Source organism: Dermochelys coriacea, chromosome 8 (genome assembly GCF_009764565.3).
Source record: "Dermochelys coriacea isolate rDerCor1 chromosome 8, rDerCor1.pri.v4, whole genome shotgun sequence".
In the NCBI taxonomy this organism is placed as follows: Eukaryota; Metazoa; Chordata; order Testudines; family Dermochelyidae; genus Dermochelys; species Dermochelys coriacea.
Window position 1 is genome coordinate 45,862,676 of NC_050075.1, and position 17,859 is coordinate 45,880,534.

Sequence of the window (17,859 nt, forward strand, 5' to 3'; positions counted from 1 at the left end):
CCTTAAGTCTATAAAGCAAAGTCCCAGCTGTGCTCTGGAGGGAGCAGAGAGAATTGCTCCACATACACACTTCCTGAATTCTAGATTTGTGCTAATTTTTGAAAAATATGGAAGTTCCATTTGTTTTCACACTCTTCTGCAAAGGCCTCAGTGAATCTTCCCTCCCAGGATTCTAACATAATTCAAAGATTGGCCTCATTAGCCCAAGAGAAGTTAAGAGAAGCCTAGTTGGTCTTCCCCACTGTGTGAAGATCTTGTTCATTCTGTACCATCTAGTGGACTGCATTCAAGCTGCTATGCCAGCCATCCAGATCTCAGGTGCAAAGTAATTCCCACAAAGCTCCAATACATCAGCCTTCCGAAAATAAAAGGTGGCTTTGTGAATGCACATGTAAATGCTACATTTTAGATAGATTTCCTTTTTATTGTATTCTATTTATTACAACTGATTTTTTGTTGATTTAACAGATCATAAAGAAGGTCCCATCAGTGACTGAAAGGAAGTGCTATTTCCCGTAGTGATTTAATACAAATACAGCAGTAGTGGTAGTAGTACAAAGAGTAGCACAGAATGGATCCCAATCAGGACTCTATCAGGAAGTGAAGGTCTTCTGGGTCCTCAAGCAATGAGCTAGCAACACTACTTTTAAATCAGATGATTTAGGGGGTAGACAGATGCACACATTTCCTCCGATACTCTAAACCAGCGGTTCTCAAACTTATTTGATTGGGCCCCCCTTCTTTGTGTCTGTAGTCGTTTACTCCCCCACAGGTACATATACCGCCACCCAGCTCTGAAGGCAGAGTGGAGAACAGCAGCTGTTTGCCGAGCACCCAGCTCTGAAGGCAGCACCGTGGGCCCCATTAGCAGCAGCACAGAAATAAGGGCGTCAATGTGACAAGTGATATTCATCAATATCACTTTTCACAGCAGACTCAGAGCCCATTGCCACCTTACTTCTGTGCTGCTGTTGCCCTCTGGCCCCGCCTCCTCCAGGTGAGGGATTTGGAGTGGGGGGGAGGACGAGAGCCCGAGCGTAGGTGGCGGGGCTCTGGCTGACCCCTTTATGCAACAAGGACATTCACGGCCTTTGGTCATTTAAGGATTACAGGTCAGTGCAATATAGGTCTGCTGCACATCGTCAACTGCTGTCTAGTGGAGTTCCCAGCTTGCACTCTGCGGGAGGCATTACAAACACACCACTGAAGGACAAGTATGACTGAGTCTGGAGTATGCTTTTAAACAATGCTGTTGATGTCAGCTAGGACTAAACTGAACTCAGCCTTACCTTAAAAATACTATAGTATTCTACAGTAAGGACTATAAGAAACTGCAGAGCATTGGACTTTTTGCTGCAGAAGACTCCAGTGTTTTGTCTTAAGGGCAGAGCTATTACTCATGTTTGCAATGTGTGATATTCTATATGCTCGTTGTCCTCTCTTCACCGTATGACAGTGCTTTCTATTTTAAAAATGAGTCAGTTCTTTAAGAGTTGAAGATAAAACCAAACATTTGAAAACGATTGAGAAAGCTAGGTTGTTACTTACATTGTTGATCATAAGGTGCATGATTGTTTTTGGTATCAGATCACGAATACACTTATTGATAATAGACATGTAGGAGTCCACAAGGTTGCGAATAGTCTCCACCTGCCTCTCCAGTTGGGGGTCCATGGAGAAATTGTCTGCTTGGCTGTTCTCATCGTTTTCCATCTACTCAGAAGCAGAATGAAACATAAACCTCTTTCCATGCTATTTACTCATTCAAAGTTGGAACAAGAGGGCCAAGAAAACTGTGCTTACAGATTGGTAATACAGCAACACATTTCTTTGATACCAGCATGTTTGGAGCTTTAACCATTAGGCATCAAGCTGGCTTACATTAGTACTTAGCAGCAGGAAATCTGGATTCCTGGCAGTTAGGGATTAATGGAAGATCCAATGTGAGTCCATTTTCAGAGGATATGTTACATGTTTCCACACAAACTCACATTTTTAGATCAAAGCTGGGTTCAAAACAGTAAAGAGCCGAGGAGGTGAATGAAACCCTCAGAAATTCCCTCAGCTCATTGCAATAGCTACTAACAGAGAGTGTAACTACCATATTCAGCCTGCCAATTGTCTTGTGACTTACTCCTGCAAGCAGCACTATAAACTTTGATTTTGTAATCTCTGGTCCTCTGGGTAAATTCTAGCCTTGCTACTGAGAACTGACTCAGTTGTGACAAATTCAGAAACTCTGCCACAGACTTGTTAGATGAGACGTAACACATCTAACAACAAATGACTTAGGGATGACAACAGCTCTGGTCTCAGTACTTCAAGGCTTTTCACATGAGGCCTTTCTTCCACTGGATTGGAATAGCTTGTTTGTATGTAAACAGTTGACCTGAAATAGCAGATCTGTGTTTACCACTGAAATTAACTGGAAGCTAATGGTATGCACTTCATTTCAGTTTGGACTGTTTAAAAACAAGAAAACTACTGTACATTGATCTTGTAGGCAAAAAATAAACTGCTTCCACAGGCTTAAATAAGCCAAAGGAACTGAATTTAAAGTGGAAAAGCATGGGGAATAATGTCTCTTTTCCCACCCAAGAGAAAGTATTTCTCTGCGGAAACTCAGAAAGAGAATTTAAGCTGTTCTGGTTTCAACAACAAAAACTAAAATCTGGTCCATTTGCAGCTGTAGCTATTGCACAAAAGAAAACAGAAATTATATGATCAAGTGTGAATAACATACTATGAACAAAATCTAATTGAGGTAAGTAGCTATCTACCAGCCATACTTGTCAGCATCAGCAGCTACTACATTATTAATATAATGTTAAGATAAGATTTTCATGTAACTAGTGGCTTCAGGAGTTCAACTTGAGACAACCTAGGGGCCTGATTTTCAGAGGGCAGATGCTCAGCACTTTGAGAATCTGAAAATCACACTTCAAGGAATTCCAAGTGGGGCACCCCAGAACTGAGATGCTAAAAAATCCCTAGTCATTTGGGAAAATCTTGGCCTTCAGTGACTTTGCTATACAGCCTCCCACCTCCCTCCAAAACATAATTTCTGAAAATTCTGCAGCGGTGTCTAAGTCTTACACTGGGATGAATTTTATCCCAGTGGAGTATATTCACTAAATGAAAATACATTACAATGAGAATCAAACACAAAGAGGTATTATATTCTTCATTAGTATTATTATTATAGCGCCAAGAGTCCCAGTCATGGACCAGAGCCCCATTACGCTACATGCTGGAACAGAAAGATTGTCAGCTCTTTGGGGCAGGGACTATCTAATCAGCAGAAGATAAAACCCACACAAAGCAACAAGCCATTCTTACTCCAAAACCCAAGACATGCTTCCAACATGACCTCTTAACACAATGTGTCTGTTTTGGCCCATTTGGTACTAGAAGGTAAATCATTCAGAATAGCATTTCACATTTACTGGTTATAAACCATAGCTTGATCCAACCAATACTGAAAAGCAACCGGGAGTAGTTTTAACTTCTTGTAGCTGAGCCGAGGAACAAGGTCTAATATACCATTTAAAAATTAAATACTCCTTGAGTTTCATTGCCCTTAATATGGCAGATTATAACAGGTTAGACATTTTGAATTAGAGCAAAACTAATGGGGAAAACTACTAATCTAATGGCTTTAAAAATAATTAGCAAAATTTCTAAAAATCTGGAGAGGGCGGATGGGACTCAAGCACTGTAACTGATGAAATCCAAGATGAAGTTCTGTTTTGGATTCTGTAACACCAGTAGAGACACTAACATGCAAACCTTAATCATTCTGCTAATGGACTACATATGGTGGAGAGTCACAGAATTCAGATTGAATATTTCTTTTTTTCTTTTCCTCCCTGGGTTTGGAAAGAAACAAGCAGTAATTTCCCCTTCTAACATACCCAAGATAAATGGAAAAGCATACATCTATGGAATTTTTCTTTGAGCAAAGTAATTGCAGACATAAAATGCCGTTTTCCCAGTACCCCCAGATCTAGCTGGAATTTTCTGTCACCTCCTCCATGCTCTCTATATAACAGAGCGTATGTCTATGTATTTTTTCCCCTATTTAAATTACAGGATTGCAAAAAGATTCTTTGCTGGCTAAGCAGCGAAGTGACAGATGTTTATCATTATCCTCATCAAGGGAATGTAAAATAAAAATAGTAATTTGTCTCTGATCTTGAAGGCGAAGTGTAACAGTCTGCAAACATTTAACTTTTTATATGCAGGTTCAGTGGTGATGTTTACAAAATGTGGATAATATCGCAGGAATCAATATCCTTTTTGAAAAGATTAGACTTTACACTTCTGATCTATTTTTTTATATCAATTTTTGGTAAGTTTAAAGCAATTTTTAAAAAAGGTTTCCACTAATAATATTCTCAACAATTTACTGTCTTTTTACTTTAAATTCATACTAAGATTATAATCTGTTTGGGGGCAGGGACCTTCTCTTTGTTCTGTGTTTGTACAGCACCTAGCGCAATGGGGTCCTGGTTTGTGACTCAGGCTCCTGGGCACTAGTGCAATACAAATAATAAATTATTATTATTATTTTTAAAAAGTTCTGAAAGTTATTAGGCTTTTCCCTTTCAACTGACTCAAACTGTCTCATGCCCAAATTAACCAATAAGAATTAGGCTGCTTGGTAAAACTAGATTTCATAACAAATCCAGAAATTTGTTATACCACAGTCCGTTACATTTACATTTCATTGTTGTAAAACTGCAGACCATACCACTGAGCCACATTAAAATACTAGAGTTCTGTTAATGCACAGACACCTCAATTGAGGCATAGTGTAACACCGACTGATCCCGGGGGGCAGGATCGAATCTGGGACCTTGGGAGCTTAGTGCCTGAGCCTCTACTGCATGACCTAAAAGCAAACTGGCTGTTAGCTAAGGCTGTAGAGCAAACTCATTTTATCTCTCTCTTTAAGAAGTCTTGGTGCCACTATATGGGACAGAACACCACAACCAGAAGGTGTGTGGGTTACAATAGTACACCTTTTGAATGGGCTCCATTATACCTTTTTAATAGGAATATATTGTTGAAGTCTCTTGCACAGAATAGGACAAGACAGACTAATGCAAAAAGTCATGTCTGTTCAGTGATGCTGGAACTAATGGTGCTGCTGCACTCCCTGGCTTGAAGTAGTAATAACAAACACCAAATACTGTACGTGGTTTCCGTCATCAGCACCCCAACTATAAAAATTGTCCCAGCACCCCTGCATCTGATTCTCTCTCTGTGACTATGATTAAAGAATCTTAAAGGCAGAAGCTGAACATTTCAAGCCATTATCCTACTTTTAAATAGTCATATTAGTCAGTGCCTTTCATCTGCTAAGAGCTTTCTCCACCACTTCAGCTGAGAGATCATGAAGCTCAGTGGTTGGAATAGCAAAACAGTGATCAGGATGGTACTTGACGACCAATAGCTTTGTTATAAATAGAATTATTAAATTAGTGGCTGAAGAGAACATAGAAGATGTTTTGTATCTAGAGAGGGAAAGATTTTATGGTGTCTCACAGACTCTTACTGCAGAATTCTTTCCAAATGACCTGGAGCATGGGTCTGAAAACCAGCTGGAATGCCAGAAATAAAGAGCAACCATAATCCAGCCTTGCAAATTTCCATTGGCATATTTACCTGGCGCATGTAAATTGTTCAGCTGGCTGGGCGCCCTGACTCTGGCAGTCATATGACTGCTGCTACCCTCTTCAAATATTATTTGGAACTACCTCGGAGCAGCACCTTTGATCAATGTTCCTCCCACCATTTTATCCCACCATGTAGAGGAAGGCAGATGAAAGAATGTGAGGAGGTGTCAGACCATCAAAGCTGCTGAAGATGGAAGTCTAAGAAGCCAGGAAACAACCTTCTCTATCTCCCCTCCAGTCCCGGGAAGAGGTGGAAGGCAAAGAGGATCCTTTCAGTGCCTCTAACTCCCCTAGCCAGCAGCCACAGCAGCTCATTCCCTCTTCCCACGCTAGAGGAACAGTATATGTTCTCCTCTCCCCTTCCTCCCCACCACCAGAAGAACATGCCTCTGCCCTGCCTTAGCAAGGGCAAGCTAGTAGAGTTCATTTCCTGAGTTGCTTGTTAATATTAGTTGTTGCTGGGGGGTTTTGGTTTATTTTTACACAATTTTACAAGGATGCAGTAAATGGCAATGTGTGGATGTAGAGTAGGTGTCTACTGGGTTGCTACAATTTAGCCATCTTATGTTTGCTCTTATTTAATATCTTCATTAATGGCCTGGAAGAGGAATATACTAATTACAAAATCTGACACATTTCAGAGTAGCAGCTGTGTTAGTCTGTATTCACAAAAAGAAAAGGAGTATTTGTGGCACCTTAGAGACCAACAAATTTATTTGAGCATAAGCTTTCGTGAGCTACAGCTCACTTCAACGGATGCATTCAGCGGGATTAATCTGGGAGGTGCTGCCACCACCAGGAAGGATAAAGAGATAATTAAGAAGGATCTAGAGAGCAGAGAAATAGGCTAAGACAGTGGATTTCAACTTTGGGTCCGCAGACTATGTCTAAGATTTCCAAAGGGGGTCCGCACCTCCATTCAAAAATGTTCAGGGATCCACAAATGAAAAAAAATGTTGAAAACCACAGGGCTAAGAGAATGAGATTCATCTTGGAAAAATGAAAACTAGTACATCTGGGGAAAAATAACTCAAAGTGCAGCTATTCAACAGTGGGGAAAACCTTAAAGCCTTAGCAGTGAGAGCAGATACTTTGAAAGGTAATATGGCAGCCAGAGGGATATTACACTTCAAACACACATTCATCATGCCACTGAGCAGAGGCGATAATCCTTCCCTACTCCACTGTCCCCTCATTTATAGGAAGATACTACTACTTATGTACTTTACAAAAGGGTGGGGAGTCTTAATTGATTAATGTTCATAAAGTGCTCTAAGATGCTGGGATGAACGCTGCTCATGAAATGAACAGTATGAATTAGTGTTACTGATGCACCCACACTTGAAGACTTAAGGAGCTTGGCTTGTTTAGCCTAACTAAAAGAAGGTTGAGGGGAGATATGATTGCTCTCTATAAATATATCAGAGGGATAAATACAGGAGAGAGAGAGGAATTATTTAAGCTCAGCACCAATGTGGACACAAGAACAAATGGGTATAAACTGGCCACCAGGAAGTTTAGACTTGAAATTAGATGAAGGTTTTTAACCATCAGAGGAGTGAAGTTTTGGAATAGCCTTCCAAGGGAAGCAGTGGGGGCAAAAGTTCTATCTGGTTTTAAGATTCTACTCGATAAGTTTATGGAGGAGATGGTATGATGGGATAATGTGATTTTGGTAAGTAATTGATCTTTAAATATTCAGGATAAATAGGACTAACCCCCTGAGATGGGATATTAGATGGATGGGATCTGAGTTACCCAGGAAAAAATTTTCTATAGTATCTGGCTGGTGAAACTTGCCCATATTCTGAGGGTTAGCTGATCGCCATATTTGGGGTCGGGAAGGAATTTTCCTCCAGGGCAGATTGGAGAGGCTCTGGAGGTTTTTCGCCTTCCTCTGTAGCATGGGGCACGGGTCACTTGAGGGAGGCTTCTCTGCTCCTTGAAGTCTTTAAACCATGATTTGAGGACTTCAATAGCTCAGACATAGGTGAGGTTTTTCGTAGGAGTGGGTGGGTGAGATTCTGTGGCCTGCGCTGTGCAGGAGGTCGGACTAGATGATCAGAATGGTCCCTTCTGACCTTAGTATCTATGAATCTATGAAATAGTGGATTCAGACATCCTCTGTATAAGGAAGTTTGGAAAATGGCAGCAAAAAGGATTCAGGGATGAATAAAAGTGACACATGAAGGAAGAATAAAAACTACCTGTGAAATCATGGTCCCACTGAAATCAATGGGAGCTTTGCCATTGATTTCAATGGCAACAGGATTTCACCTTATATGTGCATGTCTACATGACAACTAAGGAGAGGAGACATCTGTCTTCTGGAAGGTTGGAAACACTCTGGAGTAAGAGAAATTATTCTGGTGGTACAAGTAACGGAATACCGTTCAGAAAAGGAAGAGTTCAGCTGAACATCAGGATAATCTTCCTGACAGTAAGATTTATATGGCTGTCAACTAGTTTCCTATTAAAAAGTTCCATAACATTGAATATTTAAAGCAAACCTGGACAAAGTACTGAAAAATACATTGTTGAGAACAACCCTGCATTGACCACATAGGGTGAACAATATCATCTCTGCCATGATTTTATCACGTCAAGCAGCTGCAAACATGCATAAAAACGTCTCGTATAACATTTCAGGATTTCAATTCCAAAAAGGAGAAATTTGCCTAGTTATTTAATTAGAAGAGTTTCTCAAACAATAAAGTACTTTCTTCTATCAAACATAAGATTCTTTTAAAAAGGATGGCAGGAGGTAAAATAGAAGCATTTGGATTGCTGGGAAAATAGCCAAATCTAATTAAATTAAAGCAAAGCAATACTTTGTAATATTATAAAATACACTGAGGTAGATCTCATTACTAAATTACTGGATGAGAATTACTGAGATACTGTTTCTATATTTTTGTCAGAAAACAGTCTGACTATAAATTTGATTTTTTTGTTTGCAAATGAAAATCCCTACCAAAAAATCTGAAACATTACATCAAGCAAGCAGCTGCCTCCATTTTACAATATACCAATACCAGCAGGGGACATTGGCTATGACTAAATAATAGAGTTTTCAAATGCTGGATAAGTAGAGAGCAAGGATTGGCTTGTGGGACAGCAATAACTGATAATAGTAAGAAGGATCTTCTTGAGGGACATATTCCAAGATATCAAGTATTGTTTAGAAGGGTTAGTAAAGCTTGTGGTGAAATATAGCAGCACATCCATCTCAAGTAAGAGACAGAGTGGGTGTAAAAACTCCAAAATCATAACATCACAGAGGCTGGGCTATGGAATCGAAAATAAAGTTCAAGCCAAAAATAAATGATTAGGTTGGATAAGGTATTTTTCCCTGCTTCACCAGACTGCTCCCACTTGTCTATAACAGGAGTCCCTGATGATGGCTACATCATATCAAGCATGACTCTTATTTGTCTATACCATTTCTCATTTGGACTGCATTCAGCACAAGCAGAATGCAATACAAGATTATAATCACTGCAATTATTTACAGTCCATTGCACATATGTGCTGTGACAAAGTTCCTCCTTTACCTTGGTGGGTCTTGCACTTATTGGCGGATTTGCTCATCTTGGAGCTTCACAGCAGCCCTCAGCTTGGCCGTTTTTCTGAACCCACAGTCCAGGTCGATTCCTCCTGTGTCTGACCAGGAGTTGGGAGGTTTGGGGGGAACCCGGGCCCGCCCTCTACTCCAGGTTCGAGCCCAGGGCCCTGTGGAATGCAGTTGTCTAGAGTGCCTCCTGGAACAGCTGTGCGACAGCTGCAACTCCCTGGGCTATTTCCCCATGACCTCATCCCAACACCTTCTTTATTCTCACTGTAGGACCTTCCTCCTGGTGTCTGATAATGCTTGTACTCTCAGTCCTCCAACAGTCCGCATTGTCACTCTAAGCTCCTAGTGCCTTTTGCTCCCAGCCCCTCACACGCGCACCACAAACTGAAGTGAGCTCCTTTTTAAACCCAGGTGCCCTGATTAGCCTGCCTTAATTGATTCTAGCAGCTTATTGATTGGCTGCAGGTGTTCTAATCAGCCTGTCTGTCTTAATTGTCTCCAGAAGGTTCCTGATTGTTCAGGAACCTTCCCTGTTACCTTACCCAAGGAAAAGGGACCTACTTAACCTGGGGCTAATATATCTGCCTTCTATCACTCTCCTGTAGCCATCTGGCCTGACCCTGTCACAGTGCATATCACTGACATCCGTTAAGTCTGCTTTGGTGCAGAACAGTCAAGCAGTCCCAATCTGTAACCACTGAGCAACATGTAATCCCATTTTGAGTAAGTGCAAATGCATAACTCAGCTAAAAGCATGTCTCTTTTTACTCTGAGCACTGTTCTGACCTATAATGTCTTCAGATAAATTCATATATAAGATAGAAGGTCCAAATTCTCGGCAGGGATAAACTCCATCGTAGTCAATGGAGTTATCCCAGCAAAGAATTTGGTTCATAGTCAGGAGAACTTTAAAAAAAAACACTCAGATGACAACAGTTGAGGAATCAGGTGGTTCTCGAACTGACAGTAAGTGGAGTGCACTGCATCTCACCAAACACAAAACTGTTACAGACAATATGGCCAATGTGAGAGGTATTGTGTGAATGAATATAAAACTGTACTTCTTGATTAAGGGTGAAATTAGGAACCTCTTCAGAATCTTGTGGCAGCAATACATATTTAGTCTTTAGATTTATAAAATAGCAATATCAAGAGGCCCTATCTGAACACCGCATTTGCCTGTGATATGTACTGATAAATGCAATAGATCAGAGAAAGAAACAACAGCCCTATAATGATCAACAAGTCACAAAAAAAAACCAACTCATTTCTCCATTACACACAAATACTGCCCCCAGCTCTATTTAGTTCTTCAGCAGCTCTCCCAAGATGTCTTTGCATCGTATCCTGAAGGTCAGTAGATTCTGGCTAGCTGGAACTAATTGGGAGCACATTCCAAAGGAAAGTCCTCACAAAAAATACCCAGCCAGTAGCTCTCCATCTTTTACAGTAGGGGATCCAGTTTGAGCACCTCCATAAATCTCGACTGCGGCGGTATGTCATGGGGCAGATATGTATAGAGGGGTTTTATACAAAGGCCAATGACAAAGAACTGACAACACATTGAACACTGTAGTTATGCTTTAATCTAAGGCTGAAATTATAATCTATTTATCTACTTTATTTGTGTTCAACTGGAATTTTTCTTTGACAGACAAACAAAGTATGCTGTGCTCGTGTAAGTCCCCTGCCTCTCTTAAAAGCCTTTACCATTGCTTCTTGGAATCCTTTCTCTCGTTACATTTTTGGACTACATGTAAAATTTGGCTAGTATATTCTTAAAGATGCATAATAGACTGTTGTTCCAAAAGGGCTGCTCTAACCATGCAATGGAGTCTCACAGCAAGATTTGGTCATTGGAAGAAAGCTCTAGTAGGTGACAATATATTAGTTTTCTTGTATTGTCAATAAACCAAGCACAACAGAGAATACTTTCTCTCCCACATCTGGCTAGCCAGGAAACTGCACCCTTTCCTCTCAGATAAAGATCCTGCCACTCTCATCCACTGCGAAGAGCTACAGAAGGATCTCATAAAACTGGCTGACTGGGCAACAAAATGGCAGATGAAATTCAATATTGATGAATGCAAAGTAATGCGCATTGGAAAACAATCACAACTATACATATAAAACGATGGGGTCTAAATTAGCTGTTACCACTCAAGATAGATCTTGGAGTCATTGTGGATAGTTCTCTGAAAACATCCACTCAATGTGCAGAGGCAGTCAAAAAAGTGAACAGAATGTTGTGAATCATTAAGAAAGGGATAGATAATAAGACAGAAAATATCATATTGTCTCTATATAAACCTATGGCACCCTCACATCTTGACTACTGCGTGAAAATGTGGTCACCCCATCTCAAAAAAGATATATTGAAATTGGAAAAGGTTCAGAAAAGGGCAACAAAAATTATTAGGTGTATGAAATGGCTGCCGTATGAGGAGAGATTAATAAGACTGGGACTTTTCAGCTTGGAAAAGTGACGACTAAGGGGGAATATGACCGAGGTCTATAAAATCATGACTGGTATGGAGAAAGTAAATAAGGAAGTGTTATTTACTCCTTCTCATAAGACAAGAACTAGGGGCCACCAAATGAAATTAACAGGCAGCAGGTTTAAAACAAACAAAAGGAAGTATTTTTTCACAGAACGAACAGTCAACTGTGGAACTCTTTGCCAGAGGATGTTGTGAAGGTCAAGACTATAACAGGGTTCAAAAATAACTAGATACATTCATGGAGGATAGGTCCATCAATGGCTATTAGCCAGGATGGGCAGGGATGGTGTCCCTAGTCTCTGTATGCCAGAAGCTGGGAATGGGCGACAGGGGAATCGATCACTTGATGATTACCTGTTCTGTTCATTCCCTTTGGGGCACCTGGCATTGGCCACTGTCGGAAGACAGGATACTAGGCTAGATGGACCTTTGGTCTGACCCAGTATGTCCGTTTTTATCTTTAGCTCCCATGCTCTCTGTAGCAGCCCTGCACTCCCTTAAGTATGGAAACTGCAATTCTGGTTAGCCCTTACACAGATTGTCTCCCCCTTTCACTGCATAGTGACATAAGGGCCAGACATAATCTAACCCAAAGTGATTTAACCAATTACAATCCAATTCTGCAACTGGATTCTTCTCTCAGGTTACAGACACTGTAAAGTGAGGATCACTATCTAAGATCTTGGACTGCATATGAAAACCCGACCCAGGTTATTTGTGCAGCATTGTGGACCCCAAGCATTCAAAATTCATGAACCAGGCCTCCGGAAGTCCTGGGACTGGCTTAATCATGAGATTTTTAATAAACAATACATTTGGAATTTTTTATTTGCCTTCTGGTTTTTGAGCCTTTTAGGGTGAACTCGGTACATATTTTCAAGCTTTGTTCCACAGTCACAGGGGCTATATATTTAGCTTTCATTAAAAAAAGAGGTTTCAGAGTAGCAGCCGTGTTAGTCTGTATTCGCAAAAAGAAAAGGAGTACTTGTGGCACCTTAGAGACTAACAAATTTATTAGAGCATAAGCTTTCGTGAGCTACAGCTCACTTCATCGGATGCATCCGATGAAGTGAGCTGTAGCTCACGAAAGCTTATGCTCTAATAAATTTGTTAGTCTCTAAGGTGCCACAAGAACTCCTTTTCTTTTTATTAAAAAAAGAGTGAGAATCTTATGAAATCACCTGAGTCCAGGAGCAGGGCCTTTGAGAAAAACAACAAACATGAGATGTGCTAAAATTGTGAGAGCTGCCAACGGTGTGAGTGGAATCTAATCGTGCACATTTTTCAGGACTCATAACATCACAGAAACATGTTTTTTCTTCTATTAAAATATCCAGTAGAAAATGAAATCAAGGAAAGGGTAACATCAATAGAATACTCCTGTGAGGAGCAAGCTCCCTCATCACAAGAGGTTTGTGCAGCATTTTCTCTGTTCACTACCACTTATAAAATATCCCCACACAAAGGACTGTTATGTACCCTGCAATGCAAATTTTTGACTCAGGACCAACAGCTACTTCATGCTTTCAAAATAGATTGCTGGACAGGCAAAAACAAAGACAGCCTGGCATAATGAAGACAGCACAGTCACTTAGTAAACACATTTATTTTGGAATTTGAAAAACTTTTCAGTCAAAGAATCTGCTTGTCATTCTAAAGCATGAAGTTCCCCTAATTTCTAGACACAGGCTAGGAATGCAATCTAGGTTGTTGGATAGCATTACTGTTTTATTTGTTATCTTTAGAGCAACGTAGAACAAGGTCAATGTAATCTTGGGATGTTTTAAATAGTGCTGTGATATTAATGAATACATGTCAAGACAACAAGGATTTGAATATGCGGTGAGTAGCCTATAAGACGTTCAGACAGAATCTTATTTCACAATGGCTGGCTAGTGGATGGAAAATACTGCCAAAGACAACAGAAGCAAATAATGGAAATTATTTATAGAGGGAGCTGAACCATTTTCTTGAAAGGAGGGGAATAGCAAGAGGTACAGCCCTCAGCCTGCTCTTTTACGGTTAAATGCTCGATGCACCATGCATTTCCCTCAAGAACAAAAAGAGCAAGCCTTGAAGTTTATGCTAGAAATCGAAGAAAATGAAGGAAGAAAGGGGGAGGCTCAAACAGTCATCTGTAATGCAGTTGTGGACCATATGGATCAAATTAACACCTAGTCATTAATCTCTACTCTATTTTCTTCCATTCCATGGACTCTGGCAGCATGTGGTTCTCAAAAGCTCGTCCTTTCTAAAAAACACTCCATTGTGTGAATTTAGTGCTGGTGAAAGGTACCAAATAGAAAGTCTTCTGTTCAAGCACCCTAAGGCACAACACAGGCAGTGGCCAGCAAAAGTTACCTCACAGTGACTAAAGCACCTCAGCCCTGACCTGAAGGGACCATTTCCAGATTCACAGAGTCCAAGGCCAGAAGGGATTGCTGTGATCATCTAGCCTGACCTCCTGTATAACCCAGGCCAGAGACCTTCCCTTGTTCCCTACAATAATTCCTAGAGCAGATCTGGTAGAAAAACACGTAATCTTAATTTAAAAATTGTCAGTGATGGAGACTCCACTATGATCCTTAGTTAAATGGTTAAATACTCTCACTCTAAAGGTAAGGTGAGAGTTCAGGTGACAGGGTCTCTTTATTAATTCAGCCAATAAAATTGTAAATAAGTGCTAATTGTGGTGATGGTGGGAACTCTTGGGAAGTGGACTCAAACATCACAGCTAAGATTTTCAGAAGTGATTAGTGATTTTAGTGCCTAACTTTAACACTGTAAACAAGCCAGAGTTTCAGAGAATGAGCACTTAGCTCCTTCAGAAAATCAGGCTCTTTTAAGGAATCTCGAATCGGGTGCCCAAGAATTCAGGCACCCAAAGTCATGGTCCAATCTTCTATCTGATAGTCCCTTGAACAGCCCTCAGAGGAGGTGATTAGAACTTTCAATCCCTACCAGCCTGGGTTAGACTGGAACAGCACAATATCCTGCCGCAAAGCCCAAGCCATGCAAATTGTCATATTCCATTTTGGGTTCAACTGTGAAAGATGACTCAAAGAGCCTTTCTCCTTGCCTGTGAGGATTGATTCCTCTGGGGATGGAAGCTACTCCGGGGGCCCCAGGAGGAGATGGAGCAGTCCCTCTGTGTTCTGGGGAAGATGCGCCTTTGGGGCTGGTGCAGCCCAGCTGTGGGGAACTGCACAGGCCCCCTATGCAGGCCTTGTATAAATTATAGAATCCGGGCCTTTGTTTTAACTTGATCTCATGTAACATACCACCTACAACTGCACACTTTTTCTTTAGAATTAATTACATCTAAACAAGCCTCTTGGAGTTTTCCTCTGATAAGCACTGAGGCAACCCTGAAGTTTCCTCTACAAGAAGCAGAGCAGGAATTCAGCTGCCAGAACAAGGGAGGGGTCTTTAATTTAGCTTAACCTCCTCATCATGAGAAGTACCAGGTCTCTGTGCTCCCTACCAGGCTCAGCCCATCAGTGCAAATCATCTTCATAGTAATCTATGGAAATATGAAATGTTGGCAATTTTTCAAAATTCCTCACTCAATCTTATTGCCAGTTGTATAGTCTGGATAATCAGTAAATAAACCCCTCTAACTTTGCTCAAATCCTAAGGGGCGGAACATAAAGAGAGCACTTTCTAATTTACTCCCGTTGACCTCTCCTGCTCTAAACAAAGCAATTTCCTACTTCTCAGAGTTTGATTTTTCTACTGGCCTCTGTAACACCCGACTGAGCAGCAAGGCTTTCTCACTTAAGATTTTTGTTTTTAGCTGGCATTGTTCTTCTACTCACATATGTTCTTGTTGGAACAGCACGAATCAGCAAGATTTAAAACCTCCCATTCTCAAGTCTAAAGCCCTAAAGGGACATTGTGATTGTGATGCCAAGGAACACAGTCATATGTTATTTTACATATTACTCTGTCAGGCTGACAGCAGATGCGGGAGGGGGAGGAAGGAAAGGAGAAAGGAGAGGAAGATGGCATTTTAATAGCACCTACCACTGATCCCACACAGTAGGAGCACTGTGCTCCAGAACAGCAATATTTCCTTTGCCTTGCACTTGGTTTACTAAAGCAAGACTCTATGGAAAGAGTTCTCAAACAGCATGAATCACAGCTTAATAGAGAGGTTCTCCTGTGGTCACTTCCCCTATACACTCATGACTGGATTGACCATTCTTCATCCCACCCCCACCAGTCACAACTGGACAGACCAACAGCCTCTCATCCTAGAAGGACCATCCCCAACCCATCCCAACCTCCACTCCCAGTCATGACAGGATGGACGCACCCTACTCCTGGTCCCAATCACACTGTAAAGCATCCCTCTGGCAACTACTTCAATTGCTTATGCAGAAAATTAATACTAGGAAAGCATTTAATCTATTTTAACTTCTTTTCATGTTATTTAGAAAGTGAAAATATGGATGAGAACAAATGCCACATAGATAAAGCCATCTTTCCCACACACAACTCTTGCCCCAAACACAGCTTGGCCAGACAGAAGGATCTGGCCCAAACATTTCACTTGCTAATTCAGTTTGTAGGATTCAAATTAATGCATTTGCCACTGAGCCAACCAATCAGGCAGACGTGCCAATGGCCTACGACCTTTGGCAGAAACTCCTCTCTTGATGTGACATCACTGATTTATCTATCCCTATTCAAGAGCTTCCTCAGCTTATGCAAGCAAAAAATCAAGCGGTAATATTAATACAGTAGAACAACAAAATAATCAAAGACAAGGAGACTGGTTGAATCTTGAAAGTACTGACATCTTTATTGCAAATCAACAAATATTGCTAATTAATATCTGGGGGGAAAAGACTGACATCCACTCAACACAGAGGGTTCTGGACTGGTGGTGCCAAAATTCAAAATCTGAATTACCAGGTAAAACTTTTGTTCCATGAACCAGACTGCTCTCTACCCAAACCAATGGGTTGTGAGGGGCTATAATAGATTAGAGAGGGTGATAAACGGATCCAATAAATGGAAGGTTACCAACAGACTTAGTTTGTTACTATTATATTTCTGAGAACTTGATGGCCAAATGCAGCCTCTGTAGAAATGAACATACTAAGACGATGATGCTAAATAAGCAATATTTAAGTGATCACTGACATCAAGGGAATATCAAATGTCTTTTTACAAGAAGGATATTTCTGCTCCAAATAAAAATTGATACTACTTTAGGTACAAAATTATCTATCTTGGAAACTTGGATGGTTCTCATTGCTATTGTATCTAAGAACCTCACAATCTTTAATGCATTAATCCTCACAACACCTTTCTGAGAGTGGAAAGTGCTACGATCCCCTTGTATGGATGAAGAGCAGAGACACAAAATGACTAAGTGACTTGACCAAGGTCATACAAGAAGTTTGTGATGGAGCAGGGAATTGAACCTAGGCCCCTTCAGTCCCAGGCTAGCATCCCAACCAGTGGACCATTCTTTCCCCAAACTAGGAACTGTGTCTTGATTTGTTCTCATACAACATAAGTTCTGTGGCTTGGGTCTGGCTGAAAAGGGGGAGATACAAGTGTTTCACTGGGTTGATATCTGAAGCACTCAAGGAGAAAGGACTGGAATCACATATCTTCCCTTTCTGAAAGGCAAAGAAACAGAAGTGACTGAGCAATGCTAGTGCATAACTGGTGCTCCTGTAAACAAATAATTATAATTTATAGACACACAGGAAGGGGTGGATTTCTGAGACGTGAAAAAGTAAAAGCAAGATTTTGCAATAGCCCAGATGAGTGAGGAAAAGGAGATGAGTCTAATATGATACCGAGGTTGTGAGTTTTGGTGATGGATAGGATAGTAGTGTAATCAAAGACACCTGGGCTCTTATGTTGATGTTCATCACTTTATATCTTGCTGTACATTCCATTTTTCCAAAAGCAGTGGAGAATGAAGGAAGAGAAGAAATTTTGGGAGTAAAGATTAATTTAATTTCAACATGCTGAGTTTGAGACAAGATAGGAAGGCATCAAGATGAGATGAAGTCAAATGTGCAGAGGCAGTTTTGTGAGTCATTGCCATACAGATAATTGCAACTGAGTGGATGAGGTA

At 40.8% G+C, this 17,859-nt stretch overlaps 1 protein-coding gene across 12 annotated transcripts in view; it reads right to left on the reverse strand.

The window, feature by feature from the left end:
• Window positions 1-17,859, reverse strand: part of DNM3 (dynamin 3) — a 307,097-nt gene that overhangs the window by 33,578 nt on the left and 255,660 nt on the right. For all 12 annotated transcript variants that reach the window (XR_006273647.1, XR_005294437.2, XM_038413439.2 and 9 more), the window contains one exon: window positions 1,549-1,713. Coding sequence is in view for 10 of the 12 variants with exons in the window: in XM_038413439.2 (XP_038269367.1) it covers window positions 1,549-1,713 (165 nt within the window). In the remaining 2 variants the exon portion in view is untranslated. The remainder of the gene's footprint in view (window positions 1-1,548; window positions 1,714-17,859) is intronic.